Genomic DNA, 23,986 nt, shown 5'->3' on the forward strand with positions numbered 1-23,986 from the left:
CAGATCAGAAATGCTGTAACTACCCATTTCAAAGCTGATTCAATCTGTAGACACAAATTTCACTACAAAACTTAGATGAGTTAACTTCAGCTTGGTGAGATTTATGCCAGTTTGGATGCTGCCTCTTCACAGAGCTGCTGTAGATACTATGTTCAGTGGTATGCTAAATTTGACTAACAGAGTTGGAGCTGTGTCAGGCCTGGGCACAAACTTGTCTTGGCCATGATTGGTAGAGGTGCCACCTCAGTGCACATTCTTTGACGTTCCAAAATCTGATGGTTTTTGAATCCAGCACCAACACTTCATGTGTTCTTTCACTGGAGACAGGCTGAGAAAGTTGCGGCTGTTCAGCCTGGAGAAGAGAAGGCTGCGTGAAGACCTCATAGCAGCCTTCCAGTATCTGAAGGGGGCCTACAAGGATGCTGGGGAGGGACTATTCATCAGGGACCGTAGTGGCAGGACAAGGGGTAACGGGTTCAAACTTCAACAGGGGAAGTTTAGATTGGATATAAGGAAGAAATTCTTTACTGAGAGGGTGGTGAGGCACTGGAATGGGTTTCCCAGGGAGGTTGTGAATGCTCCATCCTTGGCGGTGTTCAAGGCCAGGTTGGATGAGGCCTTGGGTGACATGGTTTAGTGTGGGGTGTCCCTGCCCATGGCAGGGGGGTTGGAACTAGATGATCTCAAGGTCCTTTCCAACCGTAACTGTTCTATGATTCTATGTTGATGGCTTCTATAATAAGAAACCTCAGGAAAACCTTATTTTAAGGTTGCTGTCAGCCTGTTGTTCTAACATGCTTCCACTTGAATGGAAGACTACTGTAACTAGCTTTTTGCCCATGGTCTGAGTGGTACAGAACGCAAATCCAGGTAGGGAGTGATTGATTTGGAACATGAGCTGGTACTGCCAGCAGTTGGAGAGAATGCAGATTTCCTAACACATGAGGAAATTAGAGATTAAACCACTGTCCTCTTTGACAAGCATACTGAAAGTTTCTTAGGCAAAGGTCTAGAAGCGGTGTTAATTTCTGCATGCATTTTTACAAAGCAATTTCACATCAGTTCAGTAAGCAGCAAGAATTTAGATTTAATTTTAGAAAGAAGCACTGCCTTGGAATAGGTGTCTGTTTATTTAAAGCAAAGGCTTGCCTGAAAGTAGACACTGTCAGGTCTTAAATAATCAGAATGCCATAAGAAGTGTTTTAAGGTTTCTTAGTTTTGCATCAGCACTTGGTTTTTGCTTTTTGCTTTTCTGTCCAGCTGATGGTCAACGAACATTAATTTGAAAATCTTTACCCTGTTTGTCGTTTAATGTTGACAGATGAGGAACCTTTCCAACTGACTCTTAATCATTGCACTGTGTTCCTGGCATTGACTCAGTTAAACTTTGACAACTTATACCTGTAAAATATAAGTACTAGAGAACCTCTGCTTTGTTTCAGAGGTTTTTGGTAACCTGCTTCCTTTTTACTTATGTCAACTGCACTTGTGTTTAGATGAGAACACACAAATATAACTGATGTTAAAATAATTAAATAACATTTTTCCTATCTTGAGGAATGTACCCAGTAAAGCTAATAAGCATCATTCCAAAACTCATACAGATTTGTTCTGTTGTGGGGTTTGTAGCAGAATAGCAAAAATCAGCAATTTTTTCTGCCAAATATTTGAAAATCATGGGCCTTGTTTACTTATAAGTGATTTCATATCACTGACAGGTCAGCAGATAACAAATTAGCATTGAGAATGCTTGATTGCTTATCGAACTTAAGTCTTTACTGAAGACTCTTGTAACAGGTTGGACTGAAGCACAAAAGCTTTCTTTACTGAAACATTTAAAGCTGTCTGATATGCTCTCTTAATTCTTGCACCAGATAATTGTGACTTCGGAGAACTACGGGTGTGGCCTGAATAGCTTTCTAGCCTTTGTACACCTTGCTTCTGTGTGAGGCTTCTTCATGGCGACCTTCAAATGTGGGGAGTTTTGTCTGGAGCTGAGCCACAGGAATAAACTTCTCTGATACTGTACAGAGGTCTGCCTTCATAGCTACTGGTGTTTAGAAAAAGATAACTTTTTACATACTAAACACAGTAATAACATTTCAGTTTTAATCAAAACTTTATATTAACAGAAAGTGAATAATGCTTTGTAGTCTGACTCTCCATCAGAGGCCTTTTTTTCTTTACAGGCTTTGTCCAGTGCACTTAGGAGCTTGGGTGGGAGAGAAAATGGGGTTGAATTGAGTGTTGAGGGTTATATTTGGAAATATTTTTTCAATTAACTTTAGCTTAGAGTAGATAATAGCAGTAGGTAAGAGACTAACTGGTTCCTTTTCAGCCATGGAAGTAATCAGCTGGGGTGGTCCCAGGGCGCTCTGGGCTCGAGTATTGCTCGGTGATCATTGGCTGCCACCTGCGTGACAAAATAAAGGACCAACCCTTCAATTTGTACCGTGGAGCCAGATCACAGGAAACAGTTGACAGGTAAAATACCCTTTTGAAAATTTAAGGGAGAGAAGAGTAGATGCAGCTTAAATGGAGCAAGGAACCTAAAATATTGGCCACAGATAGTAAGGGTTGCTCCTCTGAAACATTTACATAGCTTTAGCCTACTTTATTTTGGGGAGAGGCACACGGCAAAGTGCAAGTTACATGCTGCTCCCCTGGGAACACAGAGCCTCATTAGGAACCAGTATCAATTGAGTTCTGGCAGAGAAACAACCAGCGGAATTTTATTGTAGTTAGAAATCACAGTTCATATTTATGCATATGCTTCCAAATCTTTGAATGCTTGTTGTCCTGATGTTTGGTGCTTTCCACTTTTCCAAAAGATGGGTTTTAGTTTTTTTGGAGAGGCTAACAATAAGTTGATGAATTTTCAAGTTCACCAGTTGAGTGTACTGTAATGAGCTACTTCAGAAGTCTTAAAATGCCATTCAGAAATTAACTTTTTTTTTTGTGCAGTAGGTCTTAATCTTGCAGTTAAAACAATGCTTAACATTAGTATTTTTTCTTTTATTTTATGGTTTTTATTTAGCAGACTGGCTGAAAGTAATTTGTAAGGACTTATAACTAAATTATTTTTAATTATTCAGAGTTGTTGAGCTTATGCTTAGCCCAGCGTGATACAGGACTGGTGTGACAACTCGTTTTTAATCAGTGAATCAATTGTGATCACCCTGATGTCACCGAATGGCCACAGCTTGTAAAAGGTAAGTATCAAGTGTACTGTGTTGTTTCTCAGGATGAGTATGTTTCATTTTAATATTTATTTTTAAAGTATTTCATTTGTAAGACTTGAAGTTAGTTTTATAAATAGTATTAAGGTGTATTGTTTGTTTAAGATAAGTCAGCTGTCAAAGTTGACTTGCGCTCTTGCTTAGAGTGATTTCAAAGCTCGCTTAGCTTGTCTCTGCCTGCTTTTTAGAATAGGAGTACTGTGGTGCTCTGTGATAGTCCTCTTAAGACCCATATTATCACTTTTGTTTCTGGTGTTTTATACTGTCACACTGAAATTCTGTATAAATTTTTTAGCATTCTTATTCAAGGAGTGGCTTGCAGAATGGAGAAGTTGCTCCCTGTGTTATTGGAAGTGAGCCACCATTTCAATTTGCTAGCTCATACTGCAGTATTCAGATTAGTTAGTGTCTTGTGATCCGTATCTAAGATCTAATTCAAAGCTGAAATTTATAAGAGCATTTGCTCTGTGATTTTCTCTGAACAGAACTCTTGTTTCAGATTTTAAGCATGATGAAAAGACATCTTGCCATACTGTGTAGTTCTTTTTTCATACTGTTGCTTGTTCAGAGGAATAACAAGGTATCTTGTTTGTAAACAATTGGATATTGCAGAATAAATAGCTTCTCAACAAATATTACATTTCCTGTATTTAGATTGATGTTCCACATTGTTTTAATGAGTACTGAAAGCTCATTTTATTTGATGCTTACATCACCATGTGAAACCTTTTAAAATCTGGTTAGTAATTGCATTAATACTTCTACAAATCATAGTTATGCTAGGTCTGTTCATGCTATAGAAAACAATTAGCTGAAGGAGTTTGATCCCTGTTTTCTGTAGAATCATTTACCTTAAAGGACCAAACCTTTTTTTTACTCAGCTAGGTTTATTTTTTTATGAACTTTCCTGAAACTGTGTCTTGTATTATTTGTCTTACAGAAGAAAATTGTGGTTTGGTTTGGTTTTTTTTTAGCATAATAGCATGTACTAACTGTGCTGTCTCTTCAAAGCCCAGAAAAAACTCACACAAATGTTAAGGATAGAAAGAGATTTTGGGTATACAGATAGCTGTGACTATGTCTGTACTGCAAATTACCAGGCTACCTTTTTTACATGATATGTTTAGGTGCCAATCTGCCTTTTTTCCTCTTAATTTTTCATACTGCTGCATATTTTGGAGGCTCACAGCATACTCTTGATGTTTCTGTTTTAATGCTATTTCACCTGTACTTTCTTAGAAACTTAAAGCATTACTCTTACCCAAAGCTTCATTGTGTCGTATGACTAAAAGATCACAACTGCCTCAAACTTCCAGTCTCTTTGCTATAGTTTCTGAAGTCCTGGATGTGAATAGAGGAACTAGCCAGTATGAATATAATTAACACTCTTCTTTCCACTGTTCTTCAGGTCATACAGCTTCTAGCACTTGGATGCTTAGGTGAATAATTAGGGGGAAAAAAAAAAAACAAACCAAAACTGAGGTGTTTTTTTTTTCTCTGCTAAGTGCTTAGTGACCTGGTTTGGTCACTGGAGGTGAAGGGAAATGAAATTTTGATTTGTTTTGCTGTTGAGCATTTTTGCCAGTAACTGTCTTGTCAGTCCTGAACTTCAGTCAGTGAGGGGAAACATCATTTGGAGGGAATAAATAAAGACCAAATTTTGAAATTGGGCAGTTTTTATTATTTTCCAGCTAGAGAGTATTTGCATTTTAAGCATAAGATCAGTTGGATGGTAAGTTCAGAACTCTGTTGCTAGTGTTAGTTGAGTTTTATAACAGTGAAATATAAACAAATAACTTCCTATGTTCTTCAGCTGTCACTGCATGGTATCCAGCTTGCCTAGGAATTTTTAAGTTGTCTGCCAGAAATGCTTTCCAGGCACTGGATCTGTTAATGTAGTACAGTTTGGTAATACCCAGAAAGTTGCCAAGATCTGATATGTCGGTAAAGGAACTAAGATTTTAGTAGAGAATTGAGAGAATAGTCCAGGCTTTATTAGGAGGGACCACCCAGTAAGGTAGCACAATGAAACATATGAAAAAAAAGAAATGCTTCAGGCTACAGGTTGAGATTTGCAATAGCGTTTCGTATATATAGTAAATAGAGAAATTCAGGAATTCCATTCCTCTAAACAAAGATTTTCTCAGTGAAGCTATGGCAAAGCCTGCTTAGCTGTGCTAAGTGAAGCCCCATAGCAAACTGTTGAAACCCTACAAAGTGAGTTCTATTTGAAGATTTTAGCTCACTTCTGTTTTAAGAAAGCTGTCATGAAAGACATTTTTGTTCATGTAAGCTACGGGGTTTTACTGCAATGGCTGTGCTCTATTTCCACTTCTCGGGCAATATATCCTTTGTGTCAGTTATGGTCAACTGTACCAAAATCTATACCCCAGTGAAGGCTGGCTAATGTTCTTAAGGTATGATTCTCAAGGCAGCTTAAGGTGATTGAAGTCAAAACTGCTGCCTTGTCTCCTGGCTCATTGGCTACAAACTCACTACATAGGAGGAAGTCCTGAAGGAAGGAAAAAAATAATCAGTCTAAAAAAATTTTATTAAATGTTAACTTCTTGAATTGGTGCTGGCATAAGGAAGAAGATGGGAATAAGGAGGAGCTGTAATTTAGCCTGCTTAAGTTAATATGGAACTATACCCCTTAAATGAGTTTGTAAATTAAGTCAAGGGGGTTGGTAAGCTGCTGGTAAGGTGCTGCTTGTGTGTTCAAAAATGCTAGGCGGTAACATGTAATCCTGAATATTACTGTCTGACCTGTCGGTTGGAAGGAAGGAACAGCTGTCTGCAAGATTATTTCCATAAATTCAATTTGAGACATATGAAATTTATTTTGAGATTCTATTGAGACCTATTTTAGAGCTGCTGCTTCTTAAGAGTCCAGCTGTGCAGAGAATTTGTTTGTAACAGTTGATCAATGATAAACTTTGAGTATATGTTTTAGTTACAAAATTGATTGTGAAGGTTTAGCCCAGAAGTGGTGCAGTATGTAATCTGAATAAGGAAGTATTGCCAGCAGAACTCTTCTCTAATGGCTACTGTTGTGTAAGCTGTGAGGAAAAAGTGCTGTCCTCCTTAAAGAAATTTGTCTTAATTATATTGTCAGGATTTACATTCTAAACTGTCTTCTAGGGTTTGGTCAAACAAACTGAATGTGGAAGTGCATAGAAGTTGATGTTTTTACTGGCAATAATACAGTATCATCACTTTCCACCTTTCCTAATTTCATATTGTAATGACTTACAAAACTTTAAGCATTATTTGTTATTTTATCTGTATTTGCAGATCACCAGGAGAACCTCACTCTGAAAACATTGAAACTAGCCGAATGTAAGTAAATGAGTGTATGAGTTTAGTATATCTTGTTTCAAAATGTTTTGGACATATGTAACAATTACTCTCACACCCGCTTAAAAAAGAAAAAAGATGACCAAAGCTGAGGAGAGCTGTGGATTTACCGTAGAAAATTTCAAGTTAACATTTTGCTATGGAAAAATGAATAGTTTTAAGCCTCTATAGAAATTGATGATTTTTTTGTTCATTGGTTGGGGGTTTTTGTTTTGGGGTTTTTTTAATTGTTTTTTTCTGAGAGAATAGAGTGAATAGGTTGAAAGTTCAGGCGTTTCATTTAATGTGAACCAGTAGATGGTAGCATAATACAGTGTCAGAAATCTTCAGGCCTGTCTTCAGACTTGACAGTAGGGGTGTAATTTCTACCTGCTGTTCACTAACATCTTGCATGGGTTTGAAGACACTTCAGTACTAAGGCACAATACCTGCTAATATCTGTTGTGGCAAATGGATTGCTGAGCTAAAAAGACTAAAAAGTCTGAATTTGTCATGCACATACTAGTTAATTCTAGAAACAGAATGCTAGCTTTCTTCACTAAGTTTAAAATACTAAACAGTATTCATGTAGTGTCTTGCTCTTAGTTTTGAACCTTGTTTTGGTCTATCTTCATTAGCCTAGAAGCCAAGATTAACTAAAAGCATGATTGTGATAGGCTGAAATCTTCATTTCTAATTTAAAAGAGCTGCAGGTATGAGAGAAACAAAAAAAAAAAAAAAAAAGTTATTTGAGGCTTTATTCTTCCCTGAGTTAGCAAACACAAATTCTTTTGTAGCTATTCAAACTGTCCTGTCATGGAACCCTGAGAAACCACAAACTGCTTTTCTGGCTTAGAGCACAAGTTCCAAAATAATAGAGAGCATAGCTGAGTAGTTTGGGTACTGTCTGAAGCTTTGAAAGATCTGTGCTCATTTCTCTGCCTACAAACTTCTCTGATCTTAAACTGTCTCCTCCACACCCTCCCCCCAAGTGGTCTAGCATTCTACACACTGTGGCTGAACGCCAGTTTCAGGATGTTTTTCAGGCTTAGGGATATAGTGTGAATTGCTCAAGGACTTTTGTGCCGTAGCTGCCCAACTTTGGGATGAGCAAAGCTGAAGTGCCCACATTGGACTGCATACCTAACCTTAAAAGTGATGAGAAAGAAACAAGGAATGCTTTTCCCATGTGTTTTTAACAAGTCTCTGCAGTGAAGCCTTTTCTTGTGCAGGGACTTCTCCTGGGACCTCTTCTCCCTCTCTCGTGCACATCTGTTACAGAAGCGCTGTCTAGCTGCTTTTCTTAGGAGTACAGGCTGCAGGGGTCCAGACCTTAGAAGTGACTGGCTGTTGCTATGTGAACATGTGTTAGAGGCAGAGGTTGCAGAGCAAAAAACCTGACATAGTCTCTTCTGTTCCAGTAGCAGCCCCTCCTCCACTGTGTTTTATTGTTCCTGCAGCAAGTTGAGTTTTGTGTTCTTTTGTTTCCCTGGCCTAGTCAAACAGGGGAAATCAGTCTGTAGCCTGGCTAATAGTCTACTCTGCATATTGTCAGTTGGACTGCTGCTTTTTACACATTGTAAGGGAAGATATGTTGGAAACAAGCATCTTGACTGGCATGAAATAAAGACTCTGTAAGGACCTATGAAAAATGAGAAGGAAAAGGCAGTATAACTTTTTCTTTTTTCCTTTTTTTTTCTTTTTTTTAATTCTAGCAGTTTGACAATTCTTTTGTGTGTGTGTGTTATTATCCTTAAAACTGAACCTGAAAAAATATCTACAGTAGCAAGCTTTTCTATGGGAAAATGAATTTTTTGGTGCAGAATGATGATCACGAGTTTCTCTGAGGTTTCAGGTGTCTGTCTAAAATAGATGTAAGCCAGCAAGCTGTAGGGTTTCACATATTTGAGTAGTAGTTACACAATATTAATGCATGGTACAGTTTCAGAGCTATATTTTTTTAACCATAACACAACGTGATGCATACATTACTTAGACAATTTCTGCGATCCTGCTGTGTGGCTGCTCTTGCCACGTCAGGTGGAATGGCAGGCTGGGTAATACAGTGTGACCTGCAAGCCTACTGTGTAGCCAAAATAGTTACAATGTTATTTACATGCCCTTTATTCATTAATAAATACAGGCACTTAAGCAAGTGTTTTGTTATTTGCACACTGAGTGGTTAAGTTGGTTTTGCTCTGGTTGACTGACATAATTGCTATTTGTTTGTTTTGCATTGCAAAGCTTTATACCAAGAGCATAGTCATATATGTTTCACATGTGTGAATTAAAATTAAAAAAAGTCAACTGACTCTTTCATATTCTTAAGCAACAAATTCTTTCATGGAGAAGTCTTGCTTATCCAAAACTATTCAAATTCTGGCTCGATGCATGATGAACATCTTAGTGCGAGCTCAGCATTAAGAGTCTTTTTTCCTTAGAATTCATTCAAGTCTTTGAATTTTTTAAGATCCTGTCACAGGTCTACATTAATTTTCAGCTTCAATTTAGTATAACTTTCTTAAAATCTCTTTAGCACTAAATTGCATAAATTTTAATTGTTTAGTGTAACAATAACTTGGCTTCTTATCAGTTCATGTAATTACACTATGTGTATCTCGTCACATATCAAGGCAAAGGTTTGGGTATTTTGATATGGTGGCTTTCTGTGCATTCATCTTTACTTTCTGTTTTTGAGGATTGGATGCTTTCAGATATGAAACTTCCTTCCCCTTTTTTATATTAAATATTTGACATCACACACACACACACACACACACACATTTAAAGTGGAGTAGACTTGATAGTTTGCCTTTGAAAGAATGGAAAAATAAAAATTCTGCAGCAGCCTCAAAATATGCCAGAAAAACAGATTGCAACCACTGCAAATGTGTACAGTAACTGTATAAGTATTAGTGTTTCATACTACATACTTGCAGATGACATTCTAGTGCTTTCTAGACATAGAATGCCTTAAATTAGTTTCTAATTAGTCATAGCTGAAAGCACAGGTGGTTTTGCATGACATAACCATGGGACATGCTGTTCATGGCCTGTGTATCAAACTTTGACACATAGTGTGGTTTATGTGGCATTTGCTGCTTGTTCTATTGCCATTCTTCGGAGAAAAAGGTGTAAGAAATATCTTTATGTATACCTGCAGCCTTGCACTGTATTGTACATGGCAGGGGGTTTGGAACTAGATGATCTTAAGGTCCTTTCTAACCCTAACTATTCTACTAATCTGTACTGTGGTATGTCTAGGATGAATGAGAAGATTTCTTGGAGCCTCTTGCAATGCATCATTTATACCCAGACAGTGATTCCCCTCAGGAAGCTTCATCAGTTAATAAGACTGCATTGACCTACTCAAGAACTATTACTTTCTTAAATTTAGCAGCTACTTAAGTTACAATTAAGTGTCTGGTTTACCTTTACTTCCAAGAGCAAAAGTGCAGTTTTATAAAAGTGCAGTTTGACTGAGTTTTATAATGAAAGAAAGGGAATTCCAGGTTTTACACTAGAAGACATAAGTGGAGCAAATGTATTGTAGTCCTCAGTTCCCGTGGAGCTTGAAGGATGCTGTAAATTTACCAGTTAAAAATAGACGAAAAGAAAGCTTAAAGAGGAGAGATCATTCTCTCTGGAGCTGTCTAATCCATGAAGGGTAGGTTGTTGTTAAACTAGAAAACTTGGGTGTTTCAGTCTTATGATCCCTATTATTTGCACTTAGTTTCTTCATGATCATGGTCATCCTTCTAGGGCAGCGTCATGCAGAATGAAGGCATAATGAAGGAATGCTACCATGGAAGCCTATGAACATATTTTAGACTCTACTAACAGAGTTGTGTGTCACTTGCTTGTACATGGTGATGTTTCTTCAAGTTATACAAGATTGATCAGCACTTATGTCTCCTTGCAAGTCTTATGATGAAAAGGTTAGATATAAATAGGTATTTTTGTCTGAAATATTTTGTCTCCCATATCATGCTTTCTACTGAAACACTCCAGTGGTCTAGAAGTGGTTCCAGAATTGGAATCAGTGTCTTCAAATTACTGTCTATATCTTTTGATATCTCACTGCAATGCTGATATTAATCGTCCTTTCTTTGATTGGGCTGCTGATCAGGATACAGGATATAAATTTCGTACTTGACAAAGCTAAGCTTTTTCAGTAGAGTACAACATGAAGTTTAATTGTACTTGCTCGAGTTCCAGGACTTCCTCAATCAAGGGAAAGCATCATAAAAAGTATGTCTTAAGCTTAATGTCTGATTAAAGTATTCGCTATTAGTTTTGTCCTGAGTGTAAAAGGCTGAAGGATTCCTGCAACTGTGTGAAGTTATTGTTGTTTCATTACTTTCCAATACAGACAGAATTGGTTTTATTGTGGCCTAACAGCCAGTACAGAGTATTAGAGTTTAGGATTCTGTACTAGATAATTTAAAACAAAATTTGGAGAGCTGTTGAAATGTTTTGTGTGGTTAGATGTGATTATTCTTTGAGAGTTTAACAGCTGATAACAATCATGTACTTCCTTTCTTTAAAATACTAACATATTTATTCAAAGAGAGTAAGATGTTGTAAGCTTATGATCAGTCCAACTTATTACTAAGTTTATCCTGGCAGTAACTCAAATTTCTTTGTCGTTAAATAAATTTATGGGCTTTTCTATGAAGGGTATATTTCTCCTTTCCTTTTCAAAAGGTACTAATTCTGTAAAAGTGAGTGTAGTATTTAAAACACAGTCAAGTATGCCTGCAGTCATTACCAATTGCAATAATTGCCTAATAATTGTTTCCCTGTCATCAGTTGCTTAATGGCTTCAGGCCTGTAATATTGTGGGGCTTGGGCTGGAAAAGGTGGGGAGCAGGGATTGGAGATTTTTCCTGAAATTGCTTGGGTTAAAAGCCAGGATGTAATTGATGCATTATTCATCTCTCAATTTTATGGCTAATTGAATGTTGGAGGGATCACATAGGTGACAGGGCACTGCGATCCTTCTTAAGGACAGATAGGAACCACAGTATGAAACCATTTGGGGTGGGGAATGACATTATTTCTGAAGAGTCCTGAAAGTAATAACCTGAAGAGGAAAGGGCAGTAATAAAGAGTGCTTTTCTAATAGGACTGTAGGAAGGTAATTTGTCTGTGAGACAGGATTGAGAGATAAGTGCTGTGTGCTAGACCCTTTCTCTCTCTGTCTTCATTGCTCCATAAAACCAGAACAGCTCTTCTGTTCTCAGGTTCACGCTTCTTGAGGAAATGCCATGTCTTCATCAGCACATGTTGTTCCCATAGGCACAATGGATCTAAGATACGTGGTGGGAAGGGAGGTCCCTTGGGTGACGCCACTATGGTCCAAGGGGTTTCATGGTCTGCACCCCGGCTGTCAGGGCTTGCCACACTGGAAAGAACGAGGTTTGGAAAATGTGAGCTCCATGCGCTATGTGCATTTGCAGACATACATTCCCTGAGGTGCCAGTAGCTAAGGCATATAAGGCTGATAAAGGATGTTACAACACTGCTGGAACAGAGAACTCGGCTCCAGCTCTGGGTGGAGTGTTTGGCAGTTCAGTGTGGAGGCAACTTCAAAAGGGTCTGTGTGGGCAGTGCTTTTACGGGAAGTTTGTCTTCTCTAACATTGCTGTTCTTAACTAAACAGAAGCAGGAAACCAACATGCAAGGTTTGAAACTGGAACTCTTAGAAAGCAATATTTGACAGATGTTCATCCATAACCCACACTTTTTTAACAGCTTTTGGTTTGCTGGTCATCTTACATCCTAAGTATATAATTGTTGCAGGTGTGTAAGTCTCTTTATGCTCCTCTGTGTTAAGGAATATACTGAAAGTTGGTTTACTATTAGTACTAAAAAACCAGTTCCTGGAGTTTTCCTACCCAAAAGGCAAACATAAATTTTCTCTGGTTTCCATATACATTAATGTTCTTGTTGGGTTTTTTATTTGGTTTTGGTTTGTGGTTTTTGTTTGTTTTTTTGTTGTTTATTTGTTTGGGGTTTTTTTAGGGGGGCTGGGTTATTTGGTTGGTTTTTTTGTTTGTTTTGGGGGTTTTTTTGTGGTTTTTTTTGGGTTTTTTTTTTTTTCACTGAGAAAGAAAATAGCTTATGAACATTTTGGCACTGGTGAATTCCTAATAGTTGTGTTTAAACAGGCCATTATAAATTTCCATGTACTAAAATCAGTCATCCTGGAGTGATGTGAGAGACTTCTTTGTAGAGATAAAAGTCATGTCCCAAGCAGAAACCAATCAGAAATACGTAATTTTATACAGGTATTTCTAAAAAAGTAAGAAATATGTATGAAAGTTTCAAATTTAGGTGAACTTAAAGCTAAAATTACGCATTTATTTTTTATTTCAGGCAAGTTTTGAAACTTGGATGAAAAAATCTTTGTTTTGTAGATGAACTCTAAAGAATTATGCTTCACATTTTTTCTAGAATTCCTTAAATGCTTAAATTTCTTTTTTTTTTTTCTGTCACAAAAGTTTCCTTTATGTAGTTTCCTCTATGTATTTAATTTGAGAAATGAAAATTAGATGCTATTCCATAGGAACTTTTGAACCAGTGCACTCCATCTCATTTTGTATAGGTTTCAGACATTCAGAAATTACTTTACGACCCAAAATGCAGCCCAGTTTTGCCTAAGTATCTTGAAAGGCAGAGGCTTAGTGGTGCAAGTTTGTTGTGATACTCCACAGTTTCGGCAGCATTTAAATTACAAGTGCAAAGTATTTATCACCTGGCTTTTTATTAAAGAACAATTAAAAAGTATAAAAGCTTTTTTTTTTCCCAAGTACTACAAAAGTAAGTCAGTGAATATTAATGTATTTTTAAATGGAAAAATTATGCTTATGAAATTGTTGGACTTTGGGAAGGAAGATCATGTGTATTTTAGGTGCCTCTCCTCCTCACTGCAGTAGTGTGTCTTTGTTTGAGGAGGTTATACAAGGCTCAGTGTGTGAAAAGTTATCCTTAGGCCATAAGGATATGCCTGTGAAATGTTTACAACTGCAACCAGACTGGTGCAGTTTCATACTTGGATGTGCAACAGCACTGTGAGTCTTTGCAAACATACATGAAAGTCAGTCATTGCAGCCTCAGTAACACTAGAAAAGGTGTCTGTGTGCTATCATAAACTGGTAATCAGATTTATAAGGGACCAGTTAATCTTCACTAGATCATTGTATAGGATCTTAAAGGGAGCTGCAGTCTTCACTGTGTAGTGTGAGCTAAGAATAGAGATAGGTTTTACGTTACCTTGCTTAATGACCCAGTTTTAATGTCTCAGGCTAAGAACCTGAGTTTTCTGCATCCTAAATGAGCAAGGGAATGTGGAAAGAGATCAAGTTTTCACCTCTGGAAAGCAGGGAAGGTATGCTATGTTTTTTATTCTCAATAATAAAGGAAATGTGGCACTGGACATTGACAATAATTCATCAAGTACCAATGGGAATGGTATGGAGTAACTTACGGTTCTGTAAAATCACACACTGGCTTACTTGGAACTGCGTTCTCTGTAAGTATTTTCATGGATGGACCTCAGTAAGGGCAGCTCTTGTGGAAGGCTCAGTAAATTTCTTTCTACCTTTTGAGGTCTGTATCCTTGCTTTGAGTATCCACCTTTTTTATTTATTTAAATAATTTATCTGAGGCCGTGTCCAAAGTCTGTGGAACAGCCCACTGGGAAGAGGTGGGAAGAAATCCTAATATTGTTGTGTTCTTGTACTGTTGTGCTGTTTGCTTCCACAGCTGATTGAAAAAAAATAAAAATAAAATTAAAAAAAAAAAGATTAGCTTTCAGTCAGACTTCTGTCTCTGATAGAATTTCACGGAACTTGAGGCAATGAGTCTGCAGCTACAAGTCAAAATGAAAATGTTTATACAAACAGCAGTATTGCAGGCATGGCACAGTGTGACAAGTAATTGGTGGTTAAATATTGGAAGCAAAATATCTTGAGTCCCTCAGAAGTTAACTGTTAGACACAAGTCAAAGCTTAGCTTTGTCTCCTGACATCTCTGGATGTCATTGAAGTGTTGTTTAATGTGTTAAAATGTGTTGTTAATGTATCAGTGTTTATACTTTTACATATCTAGTCTGAATAAAGTTATTTTAGCTAGAAAGGTGTGCATGCCTCTCTGAGAGTTAACAATTTCTCCAATTTGAAAACATAAGTTATCTCTTCTTAAGAAATTGATCAGCTTTTCATGATGTATCTGATCTGAATAACAACTCCAACTGCTTTAGGTTCTTAAATACATATACCCATTTTTATACATGCACACACAGGGATATATGCAACACATTATAGATATACATACACTTAAAACAGCTCTGAGAAATAATCCATGTAATGTTTGTGGGTGTATTACATAGGTCAGAAGATTATGGCAAAAAACTTGTGATCTACATATAGACTGCAGTGGAGAAGTAAAATGGAAGGATAAAATGATAATGTGTGTGTGAAATAATGACCATTTTGTATGCATAGGAGAGACTGAAAGAGAAGCAAATACGGAGTGTTTTGGAGAGACAGGTGGTCGTAGTTCAAGTGTAAAAATTCAGTATTAACAAAGAAAGGCTTTCACATGATATAATTACCTGCTTACAAATGACAGTATTTCACACTGTAAATCTGAAGGTCCGGAATGACTGAAAGACAAGCATGATCAAAGCATGGAATCTTGTCATTCAGAAATAGGTGTTTGCGAAATCATGTACTGGTCTAAGCTGTATTAAGATGCTTGGTTTTTTTTAAAGCCTTTGTCCTGAAAGCTGAAGTAGATTGTCTTGAAAGACAAGATCAAAAAAAACTTGCATTTTTATGAGTACATGGAGAAACGCAGGTTTTAAGTCTACATATAAAAATGGGAGAGGCTAAGAACTCTTTCCTTGGATCAGAATGCCGCTATTCCCTGTTTATACAGTGGTGGTTTTGATGGTATTTCTCATGCTGCATTTTTTAATTATATATTTTTTTTTAACGATCTTTCACCTCCATCTCAAAGTGCCATGGAAACTTCTCAATTATTTTTTTTTTTTTGTCATGGAATGCACTAGTGCATTTAGAAATTCAAGTTGGCATTAAGGTAATGGTATTCTTTGTAAGAAGTATTTTCTTCCCTAGGCTCATGAGATCTAGAAGGGTGAAAAGAAAGGAGTAAAGGTGTGATTGCTGAATAATACATGGCTTGATAGTTTCTTTCAGAACTTGAGGACATTTTCCCTTCTGAAGCAGCTATCATTGAAGCTAGTGATATTTAACCAAACAGTATTAAGACCTAGAGTACTGAATAGTACCAGTCAGTCTAGCACTTCAGTTCTCTCATACTTGTTCTGCGCAGAATCTATGCATGCGTCAACATTGGAAGAGGCAACTTTAACACAATTTCTGATTGAAATCTTGCTTCACATGTTCTAATCCTTATAGTACTGTATCACTAAAATTAGGTAAAAAGCTTCTATGTTTCACCTAATCGAAATGTTTGAAATGCTTCATAGCTGGTATTTTTCATTAATAACTTGTTTTCTTCAACCTCCAAAACTTCATTTCTTGCCAAAATGTAGTCAAATATGTCACTCTAGGTGCAACATGCAGCTGCTTCTGTCCCAGTTACCTGCAGCTGTCCCGTGATTTCTTTACAATTTGCATGTTTCTGCATAAGTCTGTGACCTTAAATAATTGGCCAGTTAAATTTTCTTGTGTGTATATATAGTACTGAGCACATTGACCTACATAGTAATGCACTTGTAATTCTTCAGCATACATACTTGCCATGTATAATTGCAAGAGAAAGGAGAGGATTTGGTGAATAGCTTTTCTGAGAACCATATACCTTATTAAGCTGAGGGGAATTATATTGAACCTTGAGCTCATCTGTAGTTGTGGTTTTGTCATCAGTTTAATTAACCAAGCAATATTTTTCCTACAGATTTAAACAGACTAAATATCTGAAACCTTAAGTCATCTGGAATCTTGTTTAAAAAATGGTTTAGATTTTTTAAAGGCTTTAGATCGTATTGGTGTAGTATTGATAGTGTTACTAAATAAATGCCTGAATTGTTTGTATTTCATATCTCTTTCCTCTGTCAGTGGCAATCATACCTCAGTACTATACATCAGACTTAATCACCTGTGTGAGATCCAGTTCTGTTTCATTTGGAGCCTTGCTTTGCATCTGAATTGGTCTCTCTTCTAGTGATAATTGAGATTGTTCAGAACTGAGAAAGATCGTGTCCACTGTAGCACTAAAATGTAAAGCTGAAAACTACATAAATAGGATTTACCTTCCACTTACATAGGACCCACAAATTAAATTGTGTTAAATATAATAGCATTTGTCAAGATGAGAATCCTGCATTTAAAAAACCCTCCTGATGTGTCCTTTCTGACACAGAAATCTTGTGTTTCGGTGCCTGACTAATCTCTGCCTTGCTGATGCTTTTGAATGAGCTTTGTATGTGAAAGCTCTACTAATCCTTGTACTTACTGTTTGAATGTTTGCTACAGGAAGCGAGCAGCTGCAAAGCATCTAATAGAGCGCTACTACCACCAGTTAACTGAGGGCTGTGGAAATGAAGCCTGCACGAATGAATTTTGTGCTTCCTGTCCAACTTTTCTCCGTATGGATAACAATGCAGCAGCCATTAAGGCCCTGGAGCTTTATAAGATTAATGCAAAACTCTGTGATCCTCATCCCTCCAAGAAAGGAACGAGCTCAGCTTACCTAGAAAACAATTCCAAAGGTGCCCATAACAATTCCTGCTCTGACAGAAAAATGAACAAGAAGGAAATGCAAGGCCCGAGAGATGACTTTAAAGGTAAGAAGTTACTTTAGTTTTTTTCATAAAATACATTTCATATGCATAATTATGGAATTCACTGTGGTGGTGTTCTGCTGAATGCAGGAGGTTTCTGTTGACTTTAAAATACAATATTGGGCAATCAAACATTTTACTGTGGAATCTGAAAACTGACTGAATTAATGCTGAACGCTGATTCTAAATCTGTATCTTTACCATGTCCCTGTTAAAATCCATGTGCATTTGTTGCTTTCTGAGATAACTGGATTTGCAAATATTGAGAGGTTGAGGTTTTTTAAATGCTGTTGTATGTCTGCTTTAGTTTCGCAACTCTTCTGTAGTTAATGAGCTATAAAGGTTATGCTTTAACTAGTTCCAGTTCTGTTAAGAAACAGATGAAGAAAAAATGATACAGTGGATGATAGGCAGTACTTCGACCAAGCTAAATTAAGCAAAGTGATTTCTAAGCCAGTGTATGAAAATTAAAAACTGTTCTGTATGTCTTTTGTAACTTCTAGTCAGCTTTTTAAACTCTGTAGGATAGTAAATACATATTAGTGTTGCCAAAACCCGTGGTGCAAGCAGAAGCTAAATGAAATTAAAGCCATTAACCTTTGAGCAGACCTTTAAGTATCATTGCTGTAAGTGGTATAAACACAGAAGTTCAGATTCATTCATTTTAGCTAAAGAAGGTGAAACTGTTTACAGCAAAGGATTAAAAAGCCCTACAGAATCAGCATTAAACATAGTACTGTGTTATAAGATGCTCCAGTCAATACCTACTTGCATCTGTTTGTTCTTTATCTGGTGCACAGATAAATTTGTCCTGAAATTATTTATGATCTGAGTAAGCAGAGAGGCAAACAGTAGGTAGGGGAAAGAAAAGCCAGTGTATATGCCAGTTGTGAGATGGGCAAGAGGAACATTAGGTCTGTTTTGTGATTTGTCTCTTTTGTGTATTTTTAATGGAGGCGTGCATGTACAGAACTTTCCTCCTTCGTTCTGACCATACTGTCCTCTCTCCCCAAGATAGATGGATAGATGTCTGAGTCCTCTAACCATCTGCAGAGTCAGTCTGTTGTCTAAAGCAGTGACTCAGACTTGATCTGTTGCAGCATCTCAAATTATTGACCCATCTTTGTAGCTGTATGGACAGAGATCATTAATGCATTCTTAAAGCCCATCGGAGACTCTTAATTACCTCTGGAATTGGATGATGTCTAAGGAATTCAGCACTCTGAATTGTTGGGGTTTTTTTAAGATCCATCTGCAGTAACAGTTACTGGGAAAACTGCAGTTAAGCAAGCCAAGGATGAGGATATGCAGCTTGCTTTTATGCTTGACATAGGATTGAAAGATCTAAATAAAACAAAAGAAATAACCTTCAGAAACAATAATTTAAATTACTTTTCTGTAGTGCTAAGCCCTAAGACTATTACCTTTGGAGAAAAATGTACCTGTAGGCTGTTGTCAGGATGTCAGTAATATCTTAGATGGCTGTCCAAAAAGAGGAAGGGAATGGAATGGTGAAATTACAAATCTGTAAAAAAGCATGGGTAACAAATGTAGTTATAGAGAGAGAGTGCCATTTCAAAATCTGTGTCATTATTACCTGGTAAGCTTTTTTTAACTTGTGGAAACTTATGTTTGACCAAAACGTGAAACTGGAAGCAGAGAACATCAGTGGACAGGCAGTGAGCACACAATCATAACAGAATTTCCATAAGGGATAATGAAAAGAAAATTAATAAATTTGTTAATTGGGGAGTGTTGCTGGCAATATGTATGTCACATGCAGCCTTTCTCACAGTCAAGGATCATTGCTAAAGCATGACTTCATGTACAGATTTGTCATGGAGTATTACTGAGACCAAGGTCTGAGAAGAGATACACTTACTTTGCTGGATCACTTAGTTGTAATAGAAGGGGTGAGAAGAGAAGGATGTAAAAACCCACGTCCTCACACAAGTCGACTAAAATTGACGTGAGTTAGAAGAAAACTTCACTATACATTTGTTCTTCTCTCGCTACTGTACTGTACTACACTACGTTTGTTCTCACTACTGTAAGGTAAAAATGGGGCAGACTCTTCTGATGAAGAGGATGGTCAAAGGAAATTATTTAGAACTGTTATGAAACTGCTAATGATAATACTAAATATTTTAACTGGAAATAGCACATGGTTAGATTCTTTAATACTAAATACTGAAACCTTTAAAAGAATGACTAGGGAATTCCTGTTGTAAGTACAGAAATCTGAAGAGTGTTATACTGTTAAATAGTCAACTTTTGCTGATAATTTTTATGCTGTGAATAACCTGTGCAATCCAGAGTTGGTGAACTTGAGGCTGTGGTGCTCATTTTGAAGAGCTATGGCATAAAACAACATCTGTATCAGCAGTTAATTTTCTTCTAGTCAAGTTTGCTTCTGGAACATGTACCACAGCAGGTACAAATAGGAGATGCTGTGCTAAGCATGAATCCTTTCATAATATTTCCAATGCTCTTGTTGTTGTAACAGGACAGATTTTAGTTTTGAAGCTTTTTCACTGTCTTTGAGTTGGTTGGAAGTCAGTTTCAGTAGCATGACATAAGCTTAATCTTTCCTGTGTTATATGTGCTCTAACAATGGCTTAGGAATCTGCAGAAATCAATAGGTTGTCTTGGCATCATTTAGTTTGTATTTTAATTTAATGACTGCTTGGAATGAATATTAGTGTAGGCAGTCACATTTCAAAATACTTTTAACATAGAACTGTCTTTATTAAAATTATACACTTCCTTCTTTCTGCACAGATAGTTGTTCTAGCATGGTTGGTGAATACAGTGCTGTGATGAGAGTTTTTTAGATCTCTAGAGATGCTATTAAACAGATTCTGTTTTAGTTCTAAATTATGTGTCAGTTCAGAAGAATCTGCTTAAACTAGAAATCTTTTCAGGGTCTGATCATGTAGTAATCCTACTCTAAATCATCACCTGACGTGAAAGAATCTGTGGGTTCTGTTTGAGAAGTAGCATAGAAAAGATATAAAACTTTTCTCTTTAGAAAAGAGAAAAAAAGATTTCAAATAAAAAAGGACTTATTTCATATCAGGGGTTTCGGGCAGAGGCGGCAACAGACAGGTATTTGGAGTGCATGCAGATGATGTATGTAAACCAGCTTGTTCATCTGAATAGCATGTTGATGAGTATACTCAAGATGTTTGTCTCACTGAGGCCTAATGTACAAAGAAATAACCCACATACTCAACTGTAATTTAGAAGGCAGCATAAATTTCTGAGCATGTATTGTGGTTTTTGAGAGGATTTTCAGGCATCGGTTTAGAATAAAAACAGTTGCAGAAAGCATTAAAAATAAAAGTAAGATCTCATATTCCATTAATATTCACCAAAACTAATTATTGGATTTTTTTTTAAAAGTCTATTTCTAAGGGAGAAATAGTGTGTGAAGTCCATACATATCTGCTGTGTTTGAAAAAAGATGTTGATCCAGTTTAGTTGGTGCATAGTTTAATGACTTACACATTAAATGAGCAGATTTACCAGAAGACTGTGTTATCACAGAGTTGCATTCATTAAGGCTTTCAAAGATTAAACATCTTAGTGATTGATTTAGTTGCTCTTGTTTAGATGATACAATACTGTTAACTACCAAATGCAGCTAATAGGCTGCAAAACAGTTTTACTGTTGAGCATGTTTTCTATCAGGGATCAACATCCATAAATAAGATATTTTACACAATCATAGTGAATGAAATCATGATTCTTCATGCCAATGAAATTTTAAAGTATCTGTCTTAAATTTATCCAACGCTGACACTGTTTCGGGGTTTTTTTTCTGGTGTTAATGATGATACACATTGAGTAAAGCAAACCAGAAGTATTTTATCTTAATAAAATTAATACTTTATCTTTTTATAGATGTGACTTTTCTAACAGAAGACAAGATATATGAAATTCTTGAACTATGTCGGGAGAAAGAGGATTATTCCCCTTTAATCCGAGTGATTGGGAGAGTATTTTCTAGTGCTGAAGCATTGGTACAGAGTTTCCGAAAGGCCAAGCAGCACACCAAGGAGGAGCTCAAGTCTCTTCAAGGAAAGGATGAAGACAAAGATGAAGATGAAAAGGAAAAAGCTGCCTGTTCGGCTGCTGCTATGGAAGAAGATTCAGGTGCATCATCATCTTCGTCATCAAGAATAGGTGATAACACACAGGGAGATAATAACCTTCAAAAACTAGGCCCAGATGAAGTGTCTGTAGATATTGAAGCAGTCAGACGGGTCTATGATAGATTACTTTCTAATGAAAAAATAGAAACTGCCTTTTTAAATGCACTTGTGTACTTGTCACCTAATGTGGAATGTGACTTGACTTACCATAATGTGTACTCTCGGGATCCTAACTATCTGAATTTGTTTATTATCGTTATGGAGAATGGCAATCTTCACAGCCCAGAATATCTGGAAATGGCTCTACCGTTGTTTTGCAAAGCAATGAGCAAACTGCCCCTTGCAGCTCAAGCAAAACTGGTCAGATTGTGGTCTAAGTACAGAGCAGACCAAATTCGGAGAATGATGGAAACATTTCAGCAGCTTATTACTTACAAAGTCATAAGCAATGAGTTCAGTAGTCGTAACCTAGTGAATGATGATGATGCTGTTGTTGCTGCTTCAAAGTGCTTGAAAATGGTTTACTATGCAAATGTAGTAGGAGGGGATGTGGATACAGATCATAATGAAGAGGAAGATGAAGAACCCATCCCAGAATCAAGTGAACTAACACTTCAAGAGCTATTGGGTGAGGAGAGAAGAAATAAAAAAGGTCCTCGAGTGGACCCACTGGAAACTGAACTTGGTGTTAAAACTATAGATTGCAGAAAACCACTTATCCCGTTTGAAGAATTTATTAATGAACCACTGAATGATGTTCTAGAAATGGACAAAGACTACACTTTCTTCAAAGTAGAAACAGAAAATAAATTCTCTTTTATGACCTGCCCCTTCATATTGAATGCTGTTACCAAGAACCTGGGATTGTATTATGACAATAGAATCCGGATGTACAGTGAAAGACGCATAACTGTGCTCTACAGCTTAGTTCAAGGACAGCAGCTCAACCCATATTTGCGACTTAAAGTGAGACGTGATCACATCATAGATGATGCGCTTGTCCGGGTAAGTCATGCAGCAACATGGAACTTAATTTTGTTGGTTCTGACTACTGCAAACTATGTGGGCTTTGACTTTCTGAAAAGGACTCTGTGTGAGTGCAGTGGTTTATGTACTTGATTTCCTCTAGAAGAAACTCAAATAGCTGTACCATATTAAATTTGAATTTTACACATGCTGCTGAAGATTTGTATGTTAAGCAGAACTGCTTCTACTCTGAGTGGTTGCAGACTTAGGTATTTTAAAGTGTCAAATAGTTCTTACTCCCCATTAACAGATTCTGCAGTTACAGCTTAGTCTCATTTTAATGATGAGAGTGACCAACTTCTGTTTCAGTACTTCTCCTTTGTCCTCTGGAGTGTCTTGGATCATCTTCTGATAGCAGAATTTTTCAAATGGAAATTGGAATTAAAACTTTTCAGTTGTGTACTCTTGTTGTGGATTTCTGAATTTCAAGATCTAAAGTGTGGAGTGCTTGCATAAGTAGAACTACTCACTTCCTTAAGAGTTGTTGCAATTTGGTGCAAATACTGATACGACCGAGGAAGGAGAAGACAGACCTGTTGGTACCTGAGAACTGTGAGAGAAGCTTGTTTCTGAATATGCTGGCTTCCTAAAGTAAAACTTAAAGCCATTTGTTCACACATTTTTGGAAGATGGGACTTATACAGGATACAAATGATAAAGAATACTTCACAGAAAATTTTCCTGTAAACATGCCCTTTAAATTTAGGACTTTTCCTACTTTTAGTTTCTTGCTTAAAGCTGTTATTTTTCAGGAGCTCATTTTCCTGTGTTCTGTTATTAAAGCACAACACTGTTTACAAAACTGTAAATTCAAACATAGGTTTAAAGCTTGCTGAAGAGCCAGACAGGTATTTAGAGGGACTTCAGAAAAGTACCTGGTTTTGCCTCTCAGCTCAGCTGTTACTTTTAGTTAAATTTGATGACTTTAACTGCTACTGAAGGTCAATTGTGAGAGCCCTAAATGAGCTCCCACCTTGATTTTTCTGTGTGCCTATGAATTTCCAGATGGGTTAGCTGTTTCCTGGGAATTGCCACCCCTCACAGTTTTGTATTATCAGCAGACTTGCTGAGGGTGTACTGTCCCTTCATTCAGTGATAAGTTGAACAAGACTAGACTCAGTACTGACCCCTGGGGATCTCCACAAGCTACAGTCCTCTGACTAGACTCCACCACTGATGATGAAGCCCTTTGAGTGCTGCCATTCAGCCCATTCTCAATCCACCTCACTGTCCACTCATCTAACACACACTTCCTGAGCTTACCTATGAGGATGTTACGGAGATTGCATCAAAATCCTAGTCAAGGTGGACAACATCCAGTGCATTCCCCTCATCTACCCAGCCAGTCGTACAAGGCTCATTGATCAAGCGTAATTTCCTCTTGGTGAACC

The 23,986-nt window shown here is 37.1% G+C and overlaps 1 protein-coding gene across 15 annotated transcripts in view; it reads left to right on the plus strand.

Annotated features, from left to right (window-relative positions):
- Positions 1 to 23,986, plus strand: part of UBE3A (ubiquitin protein ligase E3A) — a 56,872-nt gene that overhangs the window by 15,496 nt on the left and 17,390 nt on the right. For 7 of the 15 annotated variants that reach the window (XM_080612177.1, XM_080612168.1, XM_080612174.1 and 4 more), the window contains 5 exons: positions 2,339 to 2,484; positions 3,096 to 3,212; positions 6,504 to 6,578; positions 17,105 to 17,415; positions 21,319 to 22,574. In XM_080612177.1, coding sequence (XP_080468303.1) covers positions 3,193 to 3,212; positions 6,504 to 6,578; positions 17,105 to 17,415; positions 21,319 to 22,574 — 1,662 coding nt within the window. In that variant the 5' untranslated portion in view covers positions 2,339 to 2,484; positions 3,096 to 3,192. Of the gene's footprint in view, positions 1 to 1,874; positions 2,034 to 2,338; positions 2,485 to 3,095; positions 3,213 to 6,503; positions 6,579 to 17,104; positions 17,416 to 21,318; positions 22,575 to 23,986 lie in introns of all 15 variants that reach the window. The other 8 variants (XM_080612170.1, XM_080612169.1, XM_080612178.1 and 5 more) reach the window with 5 other exon arrangements.

Source organism: Psittacula echo (assembly GCF_963264785.1).
Source record: "Psittacula echo genome assembly, chromosome: 3".
Classification (NCBI taxonomy): domain Eukaryota; kingdom Metazoa; phylum Chordata; class Aves; order Psittaciformes; family Psittacidae; genus Psittacula; species Psittacula echo.